At 41.1% G+C, this 24148-nt stretch overlaps 2 protein-coding genes across 2 annotated transcripts in view; both read left to right on the plus strand.

Moving 5' to 3' along the window:
• The first annotated feature begins 817 nt into the window (after positions 1-817).
• Positions 818-5813, plus strand: LOC112573918 (vesicular acetylcholine transporter-like). The gene is made up of 2 exons (XM_025254623.1): positions 818-1670; positions 2382-5813. Exon 2 carries the CDS (start codon positions 2418-2420, stop codon positions 4119-4121), a length of 1704 nt encoding a protein of 567 aa, XP_025110408.1. The 5' UTR covers positions 818-1670; positions 2382-2417; the 3' UTR covers positions 4122-5813.
• A 4177-nt stretch (positions 5814-9990) lies between these two features.
• Positions 9991-24148, plus strand: part of LOC112572327 (choline O-acetyltransferase-like) — a 64845-nt gene continuing 50687 nt past the window's right edge. Inside the window, 1 exon segment of the mRNA XM_025251957.1 lies at positions 9991-10664. Coding sequence (XP_025107742.1) covers positions 10566-10664 — 99 coding nt within the window. The 5' untranslated portion in view covers positions 9991-10565.

The following is a 24148-nucleotide window of genomic DNA, read 5'->3' on the forward strand; positions in this document are numbered from 1 at the left end:
GCTTGGCTGCATAAGTAGTAAAACTTCTTTCTCGTACTTGGAAGCGATCATAAAGTCTTTACGAAGAACTGGTCTTGTGAGCACCTTTATCGACGGAAATAGAGACCCATGGAAAAAATTAATAAGATGCAATGATAATAAATAGTTTAGGAGCAACTCAAAAGACTAGTGTAATGACAATTATTTTTAATATAAGGTTAAGCTTGGTGCAAAATACTATTTTAAAAATGTTGGATACATGACTCCCCTTCTGTTCCCATTTCTTACAATGGCGGAGGCCTCGGACATTTGTGCTGTTGACCCCTGTTGTTGAATTTGCATGGTAATCGTCGTAAGCCGATATCTCAAGAAGAGAATTTGAGAAGCTAGTATCTTGTACTTAGCTTTCTCTAATCATCAGAAAAAATTTACCTACCAGTGCTTTAAAACATACCCTAGTACTAGCGCATGGTAGAAACAAGAACGTGTCTAATGACTCCTACCTTAGTCTGGAAGTCGGATAAAAGAAGACACTTTGTCCTTAAGGTATCACACACAAACACACACGCTGTAACTGAAAATCTTCTCACGAGGTTTTGACGATAACTGGCAAATTTAAATACAGAGCTAACGGATTTTGTTTCCTCCGACAAAGTAACTGTGTGTACACGTGTGTCGTGTCTAAGCCTTTTTCAAAAGAAAGGATTACTCCGGAGTTTTCTCCTGACACGAATGTCTGTTGGGAAAGTTTAAAGAAGTTGGCTCCGGGACGGCCACAACAAAGAAGGTGGGAGGCTAGGCAAGCCCCTCTTCATACTCTCATCGATTCTGGCGATGAGGGACGCTACATTGAGAAAGGACGTGAGGGAGGAGGAGGAGGAGGTGTGAGGGGGGAAGAGGAGAGGGCAGCGGGTGGGAGTTTGGGACCGCGATAGCGCGCATTGAAATCCTCGCTTCTCTGTCCAGGAACCCACGCAGACGGCAACGGGAGGGCGAGGCGACGCTGCTACAAGAGAGGCTGCAGCGCTGTGCGGCACTGAGAGAACGGTCGCTGTGGTGTCGCTGGTGAAGCCGTGCGTAGAGAGAAGGAGGGAGAGAGTGTGTGTGTGAGAGAGAGAGAAGGCGGGAGGTACGCGACTGCAGCGTGCGTCAGGCTCTGTGCAGAGGCGCGCGGCAAAGTCTCAGGCTGCCGAGTACATCTCACAAAACTACTCTCTACCAAATCCAACGAAACTCTTTGGACTGGCCCTGAGAAAACCGTTACCGTTCAATGGGATTCAACTGTAGGCAAAAAGGGCAAGGCACACTATGTGGCACAAATTGCTTTCTTTGACGACCAAAAAATCCTTGTTTTACAACGATATATTTAGCGCTCATCTCCTGTAGTGTGGGACAAGACACTAGCCTTTCCGCCGCTGTTCGGAGGTTTTATCAAACTAAAGAAAAACTTTAAAGAAAGCCGAAAGATCCCAGAAGTGATTGAAGGTGAAGCAAAAACTTTTTTACAGTTCGGTAAGGTCCTCTTAATTTTTTCAAGAGAATCAACACTCTCGGACAGTACACTCTTCATAGTGAAAAGTACATTAACATTTGACAGAGTGCAGAGACTCAAACGGCTTGTGCTGAAATTCTTCTCCGAAGTCATCGACCATTGTCTTTTAGGAGTCTTCTGTTATTTATCCAAGAGAGAGGTAAGGTTTTTTTGCATCTCACATTATGTTCTTATCTTTTTTTATAATTTCATTTTTTGGTGTCGTCATTAATCCCCTTTAAGAAATGAATAGAATAATTTATATTGTACTCACCTTAGAATAGTTTTAATAACTGTCGTCTAGTTTCCCACACCTCATGCTGGTATAATTTTTACAGAAAAAGTCTCCAAATGAGGCGCAAAGTTAAGTCTAGGACCTTTTAATAAGAGGTCTTCAGTTACACACTAGCTCAGTGTTTGCAAATTGTTAAATGCTTATTTTATTACCGCCAGTCCGAGGGACTCAGGTTCCTCAGCTGTTGTGCAATGCTTGTTGTGCGATGTTTGTTTTCCTCATTTCCATTTAATACGCTTATACTAAAATTTAAAAATGTTTATGAGTAACACGAAACAGGTATCATATCTAAAACAAATTATCTGAGAAAACGGGAAACCCTTGGACATTTTGTTTTTGACGTTGTGTAAGGAAGGTACTTAAAATGTTGATTACCACAGAATCCGATAGTTGGATTTTGAAGAAAAGTGAAAAATACAGAGAATAACGGACGGCTGCCATCATGAGTAACCCTGCTTTCAAACTTTGGAAAGTGTGTAATACATCGCTGAAATGCAAGACGAAAGATTGATAGACAGATATCAGTGAACTGATGAGGATCGTTGGTGTGTAGTGCGATATTTTCTTTGTTTGTAGTGATTAAAGTCCACGGAAGTGCAGCAGCGTTGCATCATGGGGTACACGCCGACCTTCACATCAAAACTGAGCCTGGTCTGGGATCGCTTCCAGGACAAGATCAAGAACCCGACATCGCAGCGTCGTCTGGTGCTCATCATCGTCTGCATCGCTCTCCTCCTCGATAACATGCTTTACATGGTCATCGTGCCAATCATCCCCAATTTTCTACGAACCATCAACGGCATACCGGAAGAGGTCGCCCCTGTGGAAGCTGAGGTCATCATTGACGGAACGGTCACGGAGATGTATGTGGAACTGGCCACCTGGAACTCCAGCTGGTATGAGGATGGGCTCCAGAACAGGACTCGCTACAGGGCAGTGACACCCAAGCTGGGGAAGCTGCCTCCACCTCCAGTGAGCTACGGGAACGAGGGAAGCGCCATTGGAGTTCTGTTTGCTTCGAAGGCGATCGTCCAGCTTTGCGTCAACCCGTTCACCGGCACCCTGATGGACCGGATAGGCTACGATATTCCACTGATGATAGGGTTAGTCATCATGTTTCTCTCCACTTCGGTGTTTGCTTTCGGTGAGAGCTACGCTGTGCTCTTTCTGGCACGTTCCATGCAAGGGCTGGGATCCGCCTTTGCAGACACGTCAGGACTGGCCATGATCGCAGACCGGTTCACGGAAGAGTCCGAGAGGACGAAGTCATTGGGCATTGCACAGGCCTTCATCTCATTCGGCTGCCTTTTCGCTCCACCACTTGGGGGCATCCTGTACGAGTTTGCGGGAAAGGTGGTCCCTTTCCTGCTTCTGGCTTTCGTCTCTCTGTTTGACGGCTTCCTGTGCTTGATGGTGATGAAGCCCGTGCGGCAGCAGCGCAGCATGCTGGCTCCCGAGGAGCGACCCAAAGGCACGCCCATCTACAAGCTGTTGATGGACCCTTACATCGCCGTATGCGCCGGCGCCCTGGCCATGTCCAACGTCTCACTTGCTTTCCTGGAGCCCACCATCTCGCTGTGGATGAAAGACCGCATGGGCGCCGATGAGTGGGAGATCGGCTTCGTGTGGCTTCCGGCCTTCATCCCGCACATCTGCGGCGTGTACCTGACTGTCAAGTTGGCCAAGACCTACCCGCAGTACCAGTGGCTGATGGCAGCGATTGGCGTCTCGCTGGAGGGCATCTGCTGCTTCTTCGTACCTTTCGCCAAGGCCTACTTTGTCCTCATCTTCCCCATCATGGGAATTTGCTTTGGCATCGCGCTGGTGGACACGGCCCTGCTGCCCATGCTGGGCTACCTGGTGGATGTGCGACACGTCTCTGTCTACGGTTCTGTGTACGCCATCGCGGACATCTCCTACTCGTTGGCCTACGCCTTAGGTCCTGTCGTCGCTGGCAGTGTCGTGCACGCCATCGGTTTCCTGTGGCTGAACGTCTTCATCTTCCTCACCAACGTGGGCTACGCGCCCGTGCTGCTGATGCTGCGGCATGTATACAAGTACAAGCGGTTCGACAACGAGGACGATGTGCTGGTTAGCGAGCACAGCGAGCTTGGCCAACCCTCCTATAAGACTTATGTTCAGAACGGGGGCGTAAGCGGGAAACCCGAACCTCTGGACGGAGGAGACAACTTTGCCAACCATCTCAAGATCAGCAACCAGCGGCCCATGTACAGCGGGGAAATTGACTGCTATCCACCATCGGGTGATGTGGACTATGCCTACGGCAAGGAACCCTACTCCTTTTATCAACGTTAGTCCTGTGGGATGGTGGGGTCACCTGCCTGACCCCTTCTCTGGAGACGATGCAAAGGCGGCAACAGTTCGAGGCTGACAATACCGAGGACATCTCACACGAAGCCAGTAACATTTACTGGAACACGATCAAAAGATGCAGACCACACAGTATTTTAGCCTTCAGTTCTTGCAAAGGAATGTCCATTCTTAGACTTACTGTCAGAAAGGTATTTTGTTCTGTTCCTTATTTTAATCTTTGTTCATACGATGTGGATATTTTCCCTGCATCGAAATAATATGAATGAAGTAACCTACTTTTTAAACACGCGTATTCCTTTATTCGTATTATCAGACAGTTGCAAAACTCCAGAACCAATATTTTCACACTTAACTGCATCATCAATCGTTTTGACTAAGATACAACATGTCAACGAAGACGTCAGCTTTTTTTCAATTTTATTTTTCTCTTTATTTGTCCATTTTTTGTTTTGTTTGTTTAGGACTTTTTACAATGAGAACATCATATTTTTTCCTTTTTTTCCATAAGAATTATGTTTGATAAAATGTAAGCGTGTTATTTGTAACATTATCAGAAAATGACTGCCTGTCCAACAGCCTGTTCTCCTGTTGATCAACAGTCACATGACTCGATAACTGTTTAACAAAACATTCCACTCTGTGCATGAAACACGTTGTGCATTCCATTCTTGTGTTTGTGAAAAAATGTCTTTCACCTTCGATAGCAGAGTGGAAACAAACACCTTTGTAGCCAAAATTCCATTTCTCGTAAATTAAGATCCGTGTTAAGTCAGACTTTCAAGAACTGTTAAGGAGTACATCTGAAGTTAAGGATAGTTGCAGTCTGGTTGATGTCTGTGATTTCATGCCTTGATGAGATGTGACCAAAAGCCATTTGAGAACTGTGATTCCATTTGAACGCTGAGCTTATCTACAGTTAGTCACAAAGTTGGATTTCTTTATTCGATTTATAGCTGTTTATGAAGTTGTCCATGAGTAGAATGGTTACAGTTGCTTGTAAAGAAGTGTAGGCAAATGAGTGTTACCTGTTACAACTGTAGGTGTGTTAAGCATATGTGTTACATGTGACAGCTGTAGGCCTGTGTCGGTGTCTGCATGGTTACTGCCGCTAGACTGCTGCTTTGATGAGACATGATGATCAGAAAGTCAGAAGGACGTGTGGACATGTGTTCCTTGGTGTGAATGTGTATGTGAGTGTGAGTGCATGAGTGTATGTGTGAGTGTAAGAGTTTGGGTGTGTGTGTGTGATCTTTTATACTGTAAACTCCAAGTTGATGGCTGCAGACATCAGTAGATTGTTTTTCCTCGAGCAGGTGCCCCGTTCAGTGACTCTAGTCTCTCCAGAAAGCTCCTTTCAAGCACACGAATTCCCGCCCTTGATGGAGCTCTTCTCACCTTTTTGCACTTGCATTAGCCTCACTCACACCTTCCCTGTTTCTAGACCTTCCACTCCGTCCCTCTGTACTTTTCCCCCTTTGAACGCTTTTGTCTTAAAAGCGGTGTGTACTGAGTGATCAGAAATGTAGAAATGTATAATAGTTCATCTGGTTTGTCATAGCTTTAACAGCTTACACCGGGTTTCCTAAGAGAAAGCCCATTTGTCACTAAAACCCATGCTACAACCAAGCTTTGTTTTGATAAATGATTGTTATGGATAAAAAAATGAGAATACTTTCTTCTGTTGTTCTTGCTCGTTAATAAGAAAACGCATCCCGTTGGTTACAGGTGTTTTATATTAATTTAAGATATAAAACATGTCAGATATGTCACAGTCACAGAATGATATCATGCAACACACATTTCATATAAATTTGCTTTCAGAGAAAGGATTTTACACAAAACGTTAGCTAGATGTTTACTTTCAATGTTTCACTTCCTTTAATGTCCCATTTAATTGTTTCTTGTTCTTTTTTCTATCTATTCCTGTCTGTTTATCGTTCTTTTCATCTTGTCTCTTTATTATTTGTGATTATTTTATTATATGTGACCTTTTGACGAGAAACCTGTGCTGCTGTTTTTGTGTAGTTATCTTGCTTTTTCTCCTCCTAATGGAAATAGCTCTCTATCTGACAAGTTCTCCAATCCCTTACCTATTTTCCCTCTTCACCACTCTTGTTTCAATCTCTTTTTTTCTATGCACCCTTTCTCTCTCTCTTTTTGGTCTTTGCACTCATTCTTCATTGCATTCTATTGTGAGAGATATCATAGCCCTTTAGTTTTCAACATAATGCGTGCCGCCCATCTATTTACATTAAACAAAATTATCTTGCAGTCTCCACTTTTAAAAAAAAATTTCTTTCTTACACAGAAAATAAAACTAAACAATAAAACTCAATGGGAGCATTGCATTGCAGATTATTCTTGCTTCAAACACGTCGGCTAAACACAAAAACGTAGAAAAGAAAAGAAAACAACCTTTTTTTGCATTCTGAACAAAATTACTTGGAAAGAAAACTTGCACTCAAAATATTTCACGAGGAAATGGTTTTTGGCATTGTTTGCGAGCTTCAGTTTATATTTCTAAAAGCATCTACCAGACCTCTGACTACATATGGAGAATGTATATTTTGTACAACGTACTTCCACAAAAAAATTCAAGTATTGATCTTTATTGATACACCTTGCTTACCAGACCTGATACCACCAAAGAAAGGAGAGACAAAGGCAGCGGTGGTCATCATTAAAAGTCAACTGAAACCATTTTCTGCGACACCTGACCTGAAAAATCTTGATACCAGATCCAGCTAATGGTTGCTCCTTCCAAAAATAGCTTCCGGCACTGTCCTTACAGAAGACACAGGTCTGCACGCACGAATAAGTCTTGTGAACAAACCGCCAAACAACACAGCACTTTTCAAGATAAAAAAAAAAGATAATTGTTTTGATGATACTGGAAGAAATCTTTTGATAAGGCATGGTCGATATTACGACACAAGAAAACCATAGCCAACGGAAGCATCTCGTGCCTCTAATTGTGCCGACGATGGCGATCGCTAGAGGTTCAGTAGGTCTTAAAGGGAAAAAAAGTCAATGGAAAATTGCACTGTACACACTTTTGCAAAGAGAGAGTATTGATGGAGATACAGCGGGCGTTTGATCTCAACACAGGTGTTCGTCACAACTGGTATAAAATGTCCATTACAGTTTGTTTTACCCTGTCCTGCACATGAAGGGGAGATATTTTATCTCCATGGGACACTACCCAGGGTGGATCCCGTGCTACGTGCTTGGGTACTTCAGGACTGGAAGATGGTGGAAGGACATTTGGCAAAGATGTCGGTGTGAGTAGTCACGTGTTCACATCTTTCTGCTACGAAATGAACACTCGTCGTTTATCATAAAGGAAGTAATTAATATAAAAATTGTCATATTTGGTGGTTTGTCCATTAATCAGTTTGTTTCTCATCTGTCCCGATGTCATTCTTGAGGCGTTACCTAGTCTTATTTTTTTCCATTTAGGTTTGTTTGTATTTTTTTTTTTACTTCTTGCTTTTTCATACAAACCGCTATGCATGGGACAGGTACACATTCACATAATTCATACCAAGGAAATACAGTTCATAGGTGGTTACTTACAGGGCACTTCCAATGGCCTTAGATTACACAAGCACCTAGGAGTGGCTCCTCAAGGGAGGGTTTGACCCTTTTAGACTGGCCGCCCGATATCAACCGATGTTTTTCCCACATCCACTTAGTTTCTCTCTTGTTGTCGGAGTTCTTGACAGCATAGCAAGTAGTAAGGCATACCATAAAAATGTTTCTAAAAAAATCCTTTAAAAGTATTTGTAAATTGAATTCCACAGGTCACAAGTTTTTTTTTCCCCAACTCATTCCAGCCAAGAATGTGTACCTCAAAATGAACAACTAATAGAAAGAGCAATGTTACAAATATGGGTTGAGCTCTCCCATCAGAAGAAGAACATTTAGTGTCGAAACGTTCACCACACTGTGGCCCCTGGTGTTCAGTTTCCAAACTAGCACAAGGAATGTAAAAGACATGTAGACACTGTGTGATTTGTGATTTCTAGTCAGGCAACTGCAGAGAAATAATCACAGAAGGGTTTAACTGTGATGGCACTGGCAATCCAGTCGCATTGACTCACACGTTTAGCAAGATCTGGCACTGGACCCACAGCCAGGGAGGAAGCATTAATCCTTAAAAGGACAGTCCTCCGACCTCTTCATTACGTCCAGCGAGACTCCCATTACACAGGCGCTCCAGGTTTTGTAAAGATGTTTGCGGGGATTTTAATTTGCCACTAGGATAAAACACTAGGGAGCTTGAACTGCTTTCTTTAGTACATGAAGTGATGTTGGGTTAGGTGAACATTGACAGGACTCAGATGTAAATCGGGATTACAGCATTAGAGACATCGAGCGCTGACACAGACATGTCCAAGGCACGTAGAATCATTTTGTCAATTAGAGCTTAGCTTCCTCGCTTTCTTCCTCAACATAAAATTCTTGTTGTTCTTGTTGTTCTTGACGTTCTTGTTCTTGTTGTTGTTGCTGCTGTTGTTGTTTTTATTGTTGTTTTTGTTCTTGTTTTGTTGTTGTTGTTCTTGTTGCTGCTGTTGTTTTTATTGTTGTTGTTGTTGTTGTTCTTCTTCTTCTTCTTCTCCTCCTCCTCTGTTATCTGCGCTTTATATTTTTTCCATTATTTCTCCCTTTCTCTATGATTTCTTCTTCCTTCATCAGTTATTGCAACTTACGTTTACATTCTGTGAAGTGTGCACAGAACATACACCATGCAGTAGTATGTGAGCAATCTGTTCTCTATGCACAGAATGAAAGTTTGCGAGTCGATTTATGAATAAGAGTCAATAACGACTACAAGCAACCATCAATTATTTTTTTTCTTTTCTTCTTGTTCTCCCCAGTGTCTTTTCACACGCGTGTTTGTGCGCGTCTACCGTTTTTCAGCCATTCACTCATTTCAGACTATTTCCAGCAGGACAGGGCAGTTAATTCTCAATTTTATTTTATTTTAACTCTCATGTACAACAGTTGACTGCTGTTTGCTTTGCCTGCATTCAGTTGCTTGGAAATATTTTTATTTTAATCGAAAAATCACCATCTTGATATAAGCATTTTTAAGTAGAAGACGCACTTGGCCTTGCCAGTAAATATAAACTTGAGACTAATGGAAAATCATGAATGTCATGCAGTATACGTGTCACACCGCCAAGTCATAAAGATTGTGAGAATGCCAGACAGAAATAATATCTTTCTAAACATTACTTCATCTTTCTCCACAAAAGGCGGCCGTTGACAGATTGATCATGGATGCTAAGCATATTAATTATTTTTAATTGTTTATAATTCACTCTACTTTCTCAACTTTGACATGAATTTTTACAAGGAGAATTCGAGTTTTACTGAAAGAGAAAAAGACTGATTCATAGACCCTACCGCCATATTTTTCACTGAAGTCCTTATCAAAACCACTTTTCATTTTTGCTATACTCTGTCTTGGTCTCTTGAGTTAACAGGCTGAAATTTTTATTCATTAGTATGTTATTTAATGACTTATTGAAAGTGTGATTCGAAAAGCACTAACCTTATACCTTTAAAATTAAAAAGGCCAAAAAAAGGTGAAGACAAATGTTTTGTAAAACCTTATAAAGAGAATCTTTGTATTTTATTTTCATAAGACGCTGAGTACATCCAAAAAATGTAAGTAAACATACTGAAAGTATACACAATTTTTTTTAAAAGAGCCATGTCAGTTGTAGCTTGTGAAGTGTATTATTAATTATTAATTATATACTTTAACATTTTAAGCTATTAGTATTTATTCTACATAGCATTTGTTATGTCGACAGTGTCAAATTTTAATGTCGTGAGATACGCCAACGTTTTATCCAAGAACCATGCCGAAATGCATGTGTTTACAATAATTATATATACTACAAATAAAAACACGTGTAGAGCTAATTCAAGAATCAAGTGGAGTCGTATAAAAGGAGAGTCCCATGTGCCATTATCGGATAAATCCCATATGGGCCCTAGTCTTTCAACATTGTTTAGTCTCCCTCTGGGATGTATATCGAAATCCCATTTCCTGCAGGATGACAGACATGTGGGATGATGGGGAGTCTATGTCCCCCCCCTACCACCAGCCTCGATGTCGTTAAAAAAGGAAGGAAGCCAGGCCCCGGCGTGTCGAGATCGCCAAGTCTGTTGTTAGGAAAATAAAACTCACACTCGGAAAAAACAATAAGGTGCTTGATGACTTCTCGCAAATGCTGGGAAAGAGAAACCTGTGTGATTTGCTGCTGGCGAAGGCATTCGGAATCATTTATTCAAATTTATCGGCTGGAAAGCAGCCTGCTGGCAGAGATTTATCACCTTCTCCTCACCATAAACGAGAATGAATGGCACTAGCTCAAGCATCCAGCCTCGAAAGCGACTGGAGAACTCAAAATGATTTTCTTCCTTGAGAAAATGTGCGTGGCATTCAAAGGTCTTCAGAGTGTGTACAGTGTGAGGACCAGGACAGGTCAGGGACAAACAGAAACAAAGGTAGAATATTTTTTTCTGGAGAGCATTGGACACAACCTAGTTGCTACAAATACAACCATCAAGGCAATGATAAAGATCTACTGCTTTTTTTTATCCTGAATAATTTTCTGTCATGGTCTCATGGCGAAGAGCCTACCTACATTTCTGAAATGATGTCCTCATGGCATGTATAACAAAAAAAAAATATTATACGATTTTTATTTTCAGATTTAAGCAGTAAAATTGTTTACTCTACGAGAACAAGGTGATGAATGCTATTCTCACATCATCCTGACCGACTTGGTTATCTTGAAGGTCTTGTCGATTATGTGTTGCACGTGCGTCGTGCACAGCACACGTCTTATCGCTTGAATTCTACTTTCTAAACTGCTGTCATTGGTCAAAATCAGTTCTTTTGTTTTACACACAACAATTTAGATAAAACATCAAGGTGCTGCCATTATAGAACAAGACTGTTAGTATTACTCTGATCACTATATTGGTGGTGGTTCTATTGCCGGTAAGTTTGGCGATGACTATGGTGACTACCACAATGACGAGAATTTTTTCTAAAACATTTATGACTGGAAAAAAACATTTTTCATTGTTTTTATGTAGATCATACCAGCGTATATAAAAGAGTACCTACAACAAGTTTTCTATCAACTTTATTAGAATGTACTTGCTAACATCCATGAAGATGCTGACCTTTTGTCCCGGGCTTCAACCCATTAAAAAAATGCGGTACTCTCATGCAAATTACCCTCGTGTTCGTTCGAGAATTCTTAGAAGGAGGAGAATGCGTGTGAAAATGACGTCGTCAGGTCTGGATGTTGTCGATACCTCAGATGGTGGTTGATTGGCATCAAAGTCAACTCAGATGTGTGGGAAGGGGTCGAGAGATTAATCAATGTACAAAGAACGAGGTTACCGACCGAGGGTAAGAAAAAAGGTCAGGCGTCTAATCTCATGGATTACTTGATTTGGCAATATGTCAAAGGGTGATCAGTGCTTTTCTACACATTGTATCCACCCTGCACTAATGACCAAGAATGGAAGGACTACCATATTTCTGATATCTTGCCATGAAAAACAAAGACAGGAATAAATCAAAGAAGAAAAGGGAACAAAGAGAGAGACATGGAAGATTTTCTCAACAATTTTCTCGTTTTTTCAAACAGCACTAAGGTTGTTAACTCGAAAATCGTATTAACATCTACCTAAACATATTAGGTTGCACATAATAGCACTGGGGGCAAAAATAATCTCTGCGTCCTACCCCTAAAGCTTAAAGAACTCTCATAATTAAAAGTTCGCAGAGAGGCGCTAAAAACGAGCTTTAAAAATCATCGGAGACGTATTCGACTGCCATTATGAAGGGAAAGAGTGAAGCTTCATGTCAAGATTTGAAATCCATTAAGGCCTCATTACAACCCAGGGGCAAAAGTTGAAGACGTTTCTCCATCCTTATTTTTTCTTGTCAACTTGTTTGTGGAGAGACAGAGTGAGACAAGAGCTATATATAGTGAGAGAGAGAAAGAGGGAGAGAGACAAAGAAAAGAGGAAAAGGGGAGGAAGTGAAAAAGGAACTTGTCAGGCGACTCTCTTCCCTCTTTTGCCTGTATACGGATATGCCGTCTGTCTGGTGACCATGGTATCGGTTTGGCAGTAGTGGCGGTGGTGGTGGTGGTGGTCAGGCCATTAGCAGTGCCCAGCACCTGATCAATGGCCATCGAAAGGAGCAGCTGCCGACTTCCCAGGTGCTGGCAAGTGGTGCAGGCAAGTGGTGCAGGCGCGGCAGTTTGAATCGCTGGGGGAAGGAGAGTCTAGGAGAAAGGAGACCACGGTGGTGATGTATGCTACGAATTTGCCACTCCTCTCGTCCCCCTTACCCCAGCCTCCTCCCCATTACACACACACACACTTACTCCAAGAACATCCACAGTACTTTGCTTGCTTCTTTGTGAAGTATTGAATTCCCTGGCATCTCTGTAGTTGCCATTATTTAATGGAAGTTTGAGATTGAAAGTGTTTTAAATACTTTACACAGTAAAAGTGATAGTAGCAAAAATGGTGGCAACAGAACAAAATATAGGTGTAAACCCAAGTTATTAGACCTGGATGTACAAATAATAACAGACTGAAGCCTATGAAGCTGTGGATTTAGTAGGACATGAAGAAGAACTGTAGAAGTTCGTAAGACAAGAGCTGTAGGAACCTCAGGAGAAGAACTGTAGAAGGAGTAAGACAAGAGCTGGAGGAGCAGCAGGAGAAGAACTGTAGAAGGAGTAAGACAAGAGCTGGAGGAGCAGCAGGAGAAGAACTGTAGAAGGAGTAAGACAAGAGCTGTAGGAGCAGCAGGAGAAGAACTGTAGAAGGAGTGAGACAAGAGCTGTAGGAGCAGCAGTGAAAAGCAGTGGTAGTTGCGGTGACATTAACAAAGCAGCAGCATCGCTGTTGAGGGAGAAAGTGGGAGGAATAAAGTTTAAAATGTGGTAATAACGCCTGAAACAGAATGCTATAAAATATTTTAAAACCAGGTTTGATTCAAGACAATCAAACTAAAACCAGTTTTATTTTATTTATTTATTTTTATTTTTTGGCGATTGCAATGGGTTTCGACTTTAAATGCGAAGACAAACCTTAGAGGTTGTCAGCTTGACCACTGTATTTACTTTTTTATCAGATTTCACAGCAGGTTTTGAATTATAGTTTCTTTCTTGGTATTATATTTCATTTGGTATTATCTGTATTCAGTTCCTTCTTCCACATACTCCAGATCATTATTACACAAAACAAGAAATCCTTCAATGCGAGTTTGAGAACGAAACACAACGGAAAAAAATGTCTGTTTAGGAGTTACATTCTTGCATGTCCTTCCCTCATGCCTTTCTACTGGTTGGGAAAGAGGATGGACTGAAAGGGATGAAGATGGATTGTAAAGGAGCAAGTTCAGCAGATCGAAGATGAGCACGAAGGATGGTCTTGATCGTCTGCAGGCTCGCCTTACCGTGTGAGCTTGCCGAGTCGCCGGAAGTGAATGGCCTCTCTGGTGCTACGTGACATTTTCAAATGCTTCTGGAGCTGGACCCTTTGCCTGTTGAGAAAGAACAGACAGCGGAGTGTGGAAGCGCAATAATCGGTGAAAACAGTGCGTACAGAATACGTTTATTTTAGTTTGCACCGAATGAGTTTGGTGTCCGGGCATCCGAGAATGTGAAACAAGATGGGCCGGTTTGCTGTTTGCTCTTTCTCTTCCCCTCCACATTCCCCCGCTTCTCACTCCAGGTCCTATTTGCTTCTCTTTCTCTCTATTTTTTTTCCACTAGTCCCTCTTTTCAGTTCCATTCTGTACTTCGTATTTTATTTTTCTTGTTTCTTTCCTTCTCATTTTGTATGTTTTTTCTTTCTTCCTTCCTTTTTCATTTATGTTTGCTTCTTTTTTTCTTTCCTTTTCCCCCTGTGTTTCTTATTTTCTTTCGTCCCTTATTTTCTTCTCTCTTTCTCTGTGTTTCACACTTTCACTTTTTCTTGATTTGATTCTTTTTATGTTTATTTCTTTTACTTTTAATTTTATTATCATTTTATTCATTTGTTCATTCATGTACTTTTGCTTTTCTTATCTTACTTTTTCTCTGCACGTTTTTTTTGGTCTTAAAGTTCTGTATTGTAAGGTAGAGATTGTTCAATATTGCAACTTTGAATAAATAGTCGCTCTTGTATTCATGCTTACTCATTTGTTTACTGCTTTGGGGATTTGTCATGTTTTATTTTGTGGAATTCTGTATATGACAAAAGCAGGATGTTGACCACTAGAGAACGAAAAACTTTATGATTAAGGGATAATAAGTTATGTTCGTATACATCAAATTACTGTAAATAAATTGTTCTTTAACTGACATATCTTTGATACACTATAAAGTACCAAAATAATTTCTTATTTATTATTGAGGGTGAATGCCCCTTTGTAAGAGTCTTGCTTCAAAAAGAACTTTAAAAAATATTTTTAACCGCAGTATCAGATCCTAGGGAAGGCCTACCCAAACCTGTTTTTCCAGCCTGTATTTTATCGGAGGGGTCCCCCTTCTAATTTCTCCCACGTAGTATAAATATGATTAAGATCGTGATTGATCTAATTCAACAAAACGAAAGAAAGGACGAGAGGAAGAAAATTTTTTAAAACCTAATAAATATATTGGAAAAATATGATGGCACAAAACTTTTTAGTATCTGACATTTTTATTAAACCCGAGACTAGCAGACGTCATATAAAAATGAACTTTGTGGTTCGTGTCTACCCTTTGTTAGTTTTTTTTCCCAAATGAAGATGCAATAATATTTTTGCTATGTAATACTTCCTCGAGGCGAATGATAGGAGTGGATAAAATTGACTTCCACGTTTTTTTTCCTTTTTTTTCGAGCTTTTCGTTCCACGTGTGTTATTTGTGATTTAGGGAATCTTGACTAAACAACACATTCGTATTTGTAACTTTTTCCGGAGTTCCCGGAATGCCAGCTGGTTATTTAACATCTCTTATTGTCTCAAGAAAAAGAAGTTTGATTGTCTGTCTTTAAGTAACTTTTTTTATTTTCTTTGCTTCACAAGTTTGAACAATTTACCCAGAAGGTGAAACCTCGATATTCATAAATACAATCATCGGTTATTAACATTTTCCTATTCCAATATTTCCTTTCTATCAACTTTGCATCATCCAGACAGTCTGTATTCTAAGGGTCTTGAGACAAATGCACCATCCTGGATGTAGACACCTTTTTCAAGTTGGGTGTGTATGTGAGGATGTTCAGATATTAATTAATCCTGGTCTGTGGCAGGCAGCGGAAGATCGAACAGAAGTAGACAGTGAGAAATCAATCAACAAAATCAAGTTGCAGCAGCGAGATGATCTATGGATGTTTGAGAAAAAGCGTTTGCCCATTGCTTTGGGAACAAACACTGTTTGTAGACTGCTGTGCCAATTACGGTCCTCCAAATTCATTAATTTTTTTTCTCCTCTCTGTGAGAGCGTGACAGGCCATAATGAACATTTGCATTTTCGTGCTGAGATCAACACAGCGTGATTTGTCTGTTTGTGTAACCGTCAATCACCTCGTCATTGGACACGGATTCTGGGAAAAGTGTTACGTCACGTGATTACCACGCTGCATCTTAAATAAAAATGACAGTAAAGGATAAATGAAACATAAGTTGGTAGACTATAATCTGATAAAGAAATAAATAAATAAGAATATTAAGGAAGAAATTAAAAAATAAGTCCATTCAGTCTCACAGTGCGTTACTCCTTTACTACGTTGTCCTGACGTAATGATACTACTGAAGTATTTCGTGTGTCAAAAACGATTATATGACAGGGATATCCTCCAAGAACTCCCTGGTAATAATAGTGAAATAGTCTTACTTATTTTAATCGTAATTCTCAACATTTGTCACTGCTATGATCGTTTGTTTTATAACTGCGCTCACAAACAAAGATTTCTGAGCATCACGTAGCTTTCTAACAACTTGCTTGATTTTTATATTAAAAAAAAAATGTGAGAGTAGTACACTCACAACATTTGTGCTGCTGGCAGGCATGCACAGTCACGTCTTAAATTCTCCTTAATGCAATAAATACAACCTCTGATATTTTGCACGATAGCTGTAACGATCGAGAGCGCGCCGAGCGTAACTGCGTGTTTACCCTCTGATCTTGTTAAGACACGCCGCACGCCAGTTGATCGAAGGAACACAAGACGGCATAAATGATCGGAAAACACAATAATTTATAATTTCCCCTTCTGTGGCCTAATTTTTCTCAGAGGGATGAAATGTCTTGGAGGGTCGAATCTTGTCTCAGACAGAACTCCTTCTCGCGTGGGTTAACACGTCGATAATACATAAGATTGTCAGGGGCAGACCTTTGTATGTCCCACTAGAACATCTAAATAAATTAACATTACAATGTTTGGTTAGTAAGTTATGCGTTTGTCAGTTTCTCAGTTTTCGACAGGATTTTTTTTCAAAATCTTCTATAATAAAATCGGCTTTAAATAATTTTTTTAATTTCTTTATCGCGAAGAACATCAGAATTAGTTGAGGGTTGCAATTGCTTATGTTTAAGTTGCAAGTTGCTTAATGCGTTTCCAGCTAGTGATTGTTTTTGATTGGGATGATAAAAAGCTAGAATAAATTCTGTTATTCTGTTACTTGGCTTCGCTGACAAGTTTTTTAATACAGAAACTGAAAGCTAACAGCTGGATAAAATCTGATTATTTGTTTCTTACAGTCGCTACAAAACTGAAGATTCCAGTATGCACTTTTTTTCTGTTGGAATTTTGTTTAATAATGCATGAACAAGGCATAGACAGATGCACATTTTGATGAATAAAAAAGGAATTTAGCAATTCAAAACGTTTTTCAAACGTTGACTAAATATGCATAAATAAATGAATAAGCAATCGACCACATATTTAAAAACACATACGGCCCCTCAAATGAAAACTAAGTCTCATATCTTAGCACACAAACAGAACAAGCTGATAGTCGGATATGCTTCTGAACGTTCACAGACACAAAGAGCTTATACAGAGATGGGACCCGACAGTAGTGTACATGCCGAGTCGTTCATATCCATACATCAAGTACTTGTTGTACGCATGAGCGAACATGTACACAACTCAAATCGCACACTCCATACTTAGCACCTGTTTCTATATTTATGAATGTTGCTTATACTGACGACTTACTTTCTTTATTATTTAGTGAACTCTAAAGGAGTGTGTGTGTATGTGTGTGTGAGAGAGAGAGAGAGAGAGAGAGAATGATAATGACAATACTTCTGACTGGCACACATACCGATGTAGAAGTACAAATAAGTTCACGACCAACAGCTCTCGCACATTTTGACACAATAACCAAACATAAAATTAATAGTATATTAGGTTTACTGATATCAAGGTGCACTGTTTATTCTCAATCCATTATGACAGCATAAAGCAGCACTAGTCACAAAAGTAAATAAAAATAAATTCAAAGCAGACACTTCTGAACTATCTTTAATTTTTATCGTAATCAGCCTATACTACAGTAGTTTTTGTGGTGTTGTGAGACAGAGAGAGAGAGAGAGAGAGAGAGAGAGAGCGAGAGAGAGAGAGATCAGTTTCCTCCATGTTTTCACATGAATAATGCTTCGTCGAAATCTTACTTCCACGACCATTACTTTCTCAAATAAAGAGAAAAAAATCATCACCCTTGCTATTGTAGACTTCTTTGTGAACCTCTGGTTGAATACTGATTGAGTTGTTACTCCTATAAAGGAACACACTTGACACATCCTCACATGTCGTTACATCCTGACACACCTGGACACGCCCTCACTCACATCCCGTACAAACCCTACCTGTCCTTCGGCGTAAGATCGAAACATTAAACCGCTCCCGCGCCCTCGCCAGGACTCCGATTTTTTGTTTTCTTTCTGTTTCTTCTTATTCGTGCAAAGAGGACAAAAAAGGTCGTTAGTATCTTCGTGTCGCAGTTTTTTTGGACTGCAACTGTGAGATGAGGGAAGAAGGATCACTAAGGGCGGGGAACTTGGTGACTGTCTTCAAGACGTCTTCCAAGTGGAAGGGTTGTGTCTGGACATCGCTCTTAAAGACTAAAATAAAATCGGGTACGTAAATAATTTGTCATTTATTTCCTATCAGACAGTTCGGGAGCGACTGTCAATATTAGTAAAAGGGAGAACAAATCTACACTTGTCTCAATAGTATATGATGGCTTGCGAGCTGCACGCCACGGGGAAGGTTTTGTCTCACTGAAAATTTGCTTAGACCACTCGACCCAGGCGCACTCAAACCCACACGCATGCACGCTCGCACGCACGCACACAGCTTTCTTAGCCAAAAACCACCTTCCACCACTCGACAGGCGGTAATGAAATTCATGTTTTCCCTTGAGATGACACACGACACCACCACGTCCCGAGAAAGGGGAAGCGAGATATCGGGACATCTACGTGGACCTCCTATGACCGCACGTTTGCATTGATGAGCAGATTGACTTCTGGAACAACCCGTCTGGTGATACGGCACTCACGGCATCACCAGGGCCACGGAGTGTTGCCTGCCCCTGGGCCGTATTCATAAGCATTCAGCGTGAGCGTGTCTGTGAAACGTCTGAGGTCCAATGTCTTCCTCCCGGCGTCTTCACTCCACTCGCGGTACTTTTCAAAGTCAACGGCTTCGTGAAGTACGTACACCCTCCCTCTTCTCGCTCTTTTGCCTACTTTTCACTTCCAGGTCTCTTTTTTGTTGTTCCTCCCTCCCTTCATCTTTCTCTCTCTTTAAAAAGTTGGGGGTGATGAAAGTTTAGCATTTCATAAAATTAGACTATTAGATTATTTCTGAAAATATTTGCTAGCAGACTTTCTTGTTTGTGACTATGAAACTACTTTGGTCACTGGGTTATTTCTCCAAACGTGGTTTTTTTTTTTTAATTTACTTATTCAGACAATTTTGACAAATGGTTCCGAAATTTGTGTTTACGCGTTGAGGACGTATTGAATGTTCCTCCTTAGGGAATTTAAATGATGACTTGTGACATAACGGCATTTGAACTGTAATTACTGTTTATAAATTCTGGTTTAGCGGCAGAACATATAGTACAGAAGAAAGTAGTATTATTTTGTCACCAGGGGAGCTGTTCAGAAGGTACTAGCATGTCTATTTTGACATTTAGAAATTTTGTGTTTTTTATTCACCCCATGAAGGGTATGGAGAAATTTTAACTATAAGCAGCCAACAGGTCACAGAAATGGAAGTAAGTCAGGGAAATCGTCTTTATTTAATATAGTGTTCAAGGCATTAATAAGTGATATGAAAGGAATCTTCTGATCAAGATATATATCGCCACTCAGTCAAGTTTTTAATTTTACGAAGACTGCTGATGAAAAAAGTTATGCCAACCGAGAGTTGTTTTCTCTAACCGAGACTGGAGACTCTTCTCTAGACAACCCTGAATTTTTTTAATGGCATTGTTTATTATTAACCTTCATACCAAAAAGTAAAAGTGAGAAAATAATAATAGAGGTTCCAAAAGTATATGTACCAACAATAGAAGTTTATTAATTTTAGAAAAGAACAACCATTCAGTGGCAAAGGAACAGTGTGGTTTGGGGGTATGCCACTCCCTAAAAATTAAATACTGAAGAAGAAAGTATGTGAACGTTGTTCACTGTCAGCAAAAAGTTTGTTTCCCCCTCCCATCAAAAAAAAAAAAAAAAACCGAGTATCTTCCTGTGCCACTTCCATTTGCTGATTCTTTCGCTTCTGCCTGGACGCCGAAAAATGAAATTTTTCTGTTAGTTTATCTCAAATTAAAGTAATACAAACTGAGCTGATTCATCTCAAATACATTTTCCATCCACCCTTTTAAGCGCTCATGTTGCTCATATGCCAAATCACAATACTAATTAAATCCTCGGCATTCATCAGACACACATCGTTTAACTCGTCTAGATGACCAACAGAGTTGGTCTCAACTCGTACAACAGAACAATCGCGAACTTTATTTGCTTTAAGTTGTCCTTCGTCTTCTGTTTGCGTGAAAATTAGTGTACATCTATCTGTTGCCATGAAATGTTACTATTCAATAGTGCTCTTTCCAAAGAAAAATATTCTGTGTGGGTTTCTTTTTTTGTTTGAGAACGTGTTTGCTACGAATACTGCATGAGAAGCCAACTGTTCATCTTTACTCTTCTCTAGTTTCACACAAGAACTTATTTATATAAAAATATTTATATTTGAGCTTCGGGACTGTTAGAAATAGAACAATAATATGAGTACATATTTCACACACATACAATTGGACTTTGAGCTGCACAAGTGGAAATAGTTTAAAACAGAGAAAGAATCTGACAGACTGTAAGATTGGAAGAAATGGAAACCAAGTGAAAAAAAAAAATAGGAGACAAAAAGCAAGAATGAGGGAAGAAGGGGGAAGAGAGAGAGAGATGAAGGTAGTTCAAATACAAAGTGAAAGCACTCTCGAATACACTCTCTTACACACTGTCGCACACTTCTCCACATACTCTCTTACCCACACTGCTACATCACCCTTACCACACCAACCCGCGCACACACACACAACCACATGTGAGAAGTAACACGCAATCATGCAACACGAAGTTCTGAAGAAACTGGGGGCAACAAAGGAAACTGCACAGAAAGTGCATGCGGCTTGCCACTTCCTGCCATAAAGTAGCTGCTGCTGCTGAAGCATGAGGAGACGCCATGTCCGAACCTTCCGCGATGCTGTGGCAGGCCCTCCCGCCACCATCCAGGGGGCGCTGTAGCGGAATGAAGGCGGAGGCCGCTACACGTGTGTTAGCATGCTTGGCTGCACCCGTGGACAGAAATCAATCACTGATTGCAGACACGCGGCTCCAGCACGCGCACGCCTCGCGAGTGCCATCGATACAGCGGCCCGGCAACAGGGCCACAAGTGCGTGGGGATCCCGGGGTATCGATACTCTGCCCAAGGGAGGATGTGTAGGAAGGTGTAGATAGGGTTGGAGAGTCGGGTGTAGGGGTGTGGGTGCGTGGGTTACGGTTAAAGGGAAGAAAAAAAACCCGTGAGAGTTCACCTGGGTGTGTTCTGTCACGTACATGGGATTTGGGTGGGACCGTCACCTGGCTGGGGTGGATGATTACTTGGGTGTGTACTGTCACGTGATTGGGGTGAATGGTTAGTCGGGTGTGTAATGACAGTCAATTTGGGGTGGCTGATTAGTTAAGTGTAGACTGTCACAAGGTGTTTTGGAGGACGAGGAGGGTGTGTGCTGTCACGTAATTTGTGTGGGAGGAGTAAGTGTGCATTAGGTCCCATTGTTGTGCTCGATGGTAATTTCAATTTGAACTGTCAACAACTGGATAAAGAATTTCCGTGATGAATTTTGGCTGTAATTTCACGAGCTTGTGCTGGAGAACTTGTGCTGTCAAGTACCTGTGAAGCCTGCATAACACTGCAGATGCTCTCCGCCGTGTACCATACAGTAAACAAATAGCGATGTTTACTAGCCTGCAATGAAAACAACAATTATGTCTCAGTGTACAGCTTGTCAATCTGTTTTCTCTGTTGCCTTACACATAATATGAAGACAATCTTCATTCTTAGATTATTCCCCAAACGAAGTACCACCAAACTCATATTATCATTATTACCATACCAGTCGGTATTAATCACCCGGATGTGTTTTGCCCTCCAATACCATCTAGACTTGGTGGTTCGAGCAATAGGGCAGTTGATATTGTGATGCATGGGTCTTGAAGCAATAATGTAGATATTTGCCATACAATACTCCATCCAAGTAATGAAATAGAAGGTTGTCATCTTCTGAAGGCAATGTCGTTTTCTTGCTGTAGGCGACCCAGCAGGTTTCCTGTTCTCGTTGGTCCGCAAAGCAACTTGTTCGCGCTCTGCACGTGCGGCTTCATCACCGCGAGCTGTGGATGGCGACTGCACGTCCAGAAGGGACGTTAATGTCCAAAGGTCCGTCAGGACTGTCTTGCACGGACAAGCTCGCCGCCGATGTTTGATTTAATGTTCACCCAAAGCTGCACTTCAGGGACAGTTACAGACTGCCATATTTCAGTGAGGCTGAGATAGAATGGTGGGATGTGAGTTCGGAGTGGGCTGCACAGGTTGCAAGATTCTGTGTGGGGTTGCATTAGCAGTTCTGTCTTCTTTCCACAGGCAGGTGTTTGACAGCCAGCCAGCAAATAAAATACATCACCACAAACACCAATATTCTTCAATCTTCGTGTCTGTTTTTACAAATGGGCTGTGCATCAAGTAGAGAGGTATTTTCATATTGATTGTTAGTCTGCAGTTTAAAACTTTAAAAAAATTCAAGTGTTGAAACCATCATATGTCATAATATTTCCTATACTATCTCCAATAGGCATCAAATAACACATTTTTCGATAAATTTACACAGATATACATATCTTGAATTTTGACATGTCCTTTAAGAACATACCTCAAGTCCTCTAACATACATTCACAAGTAAAAGGTGGAAGAAATAGTGGTTGAGATGTTGGCGATGTTGTTTTGCGCTAAGCGTCGCAAAGACGATGACCATACAGCGTCTTCAAAGTTGAAGACAAAGATTCTTTTTTGTCCATCCCGGATCGTTGACCTAGGTCTGACCTTTTACTCAAGCAGCCTGTGTTAACTAGCGATTCTTTCACCAGGTTAATGCCGACATTGAGTCTTAAAAGTATGAGGGCGTGATCCCCGCGAGCACATTAGCAGCGGCAACAACAGAGGAACGATACCAAAAGTGCTTGTCATCAATAAGACAAACATACCTTGCCGGCGTAATGAAGTAGCTGTGAGTCCTTAAAGCACAGACTTTAATCGCCTTTCATTAGCTGGAGGATGGCAGGCTTGTGTCAAGAACAGCGGGGTCATCTAGCGCAGGGATAATTCGAACCAGCGATGTACACGTGTCGGTCGGCTCCTAATTAGAGTTCTATACAAGCAACGAGTCCTCGGCTCCACCCAAGAATCTTTCAGAGCATATTACCTACAAAACACAGCGCAGTTTATTGCTTTGAAGGGTTTTTTGGTTGTTTTCTTATCGCATTCTTTGTCTCCAGTGTAGTACCACGTTACTGTAGACATGCTTGCTTTATTGCTGGTTGCCCTTAGAGACTGGTATACACAAGGGAGTGGAATCAAGACCTCAGGTTTGCGTCACAAATTTATCTTTATGTATGTTGTGCAGGTTGTACACTGACAAATATCATTGATGGCGTGTTTACTGGAAAAAGACACCATGCATTACCCTTTGATACATCCGCAAATGTACATCAACAACATTTCTCCAAGAGTAAATTCAATTTAGAATGACATTTTGAATAATCGTTACATTGGTTGTGATTTTGTAGGACTATCTAGAATAGAAGTATGTTTCTTTCCTGCGTTCCTGATGACCTTCTCCTGGAAGTTATCCAAGCAATCTTCAGCAATTACAGTTGCAGAATCGGCTTCAAACAAGCTTCAGACGAGATGCGCTGCTAGTCGCGGAAATTACAATCAGGCCCAGAAGACGCGCCCCCAGTGAGTGAGTGGACGTCCTGCTGAAGACAAACCGTCCCTTTTCTTCCTCTTTGATGGAGCAAAGTGTCCATAGCTTTTGGTCCTGCACGCTGGAAAATCACAGACTACCGGGCCTGCGCAGACGACAGTGTGCACGGATGCGAACAGCCTTGTTTCTGGGCGACGGACAGAAACCGTGAAAAGCAACTCAATTCCAGAGCCTAATTTGTCCTCTGCTTCGCGAAAAGGAGGCTTATGGTAGGCTTGCTCCATCGTTCTCGAGGAACTCGGTTTCTTGATCTTCTTCAGCGTTTTTCTTGATCCACAATGAGCGGAATTTAAACGCAGCAGAGAAATTTAGCTCGCAGAATCAGTCCTGTGGAAGACGTCCAGCGTCTTTGCGAT

This window comes from Pomacea canaliculata, linkage group LG1 (genome assembly GCF_003073045.1).
Source record: "Pomacea canaliculata isolate SZHN2017 linkage group LG1, ASM307304v1, whole genome shotgun sequence".
Lineage (NCBI taxonomy): Eukaryota > Metazoa > Mollusca > Gastropoda > Architaenioglossa > Ampullariidae > Pomacea > Pomacea canaliculata.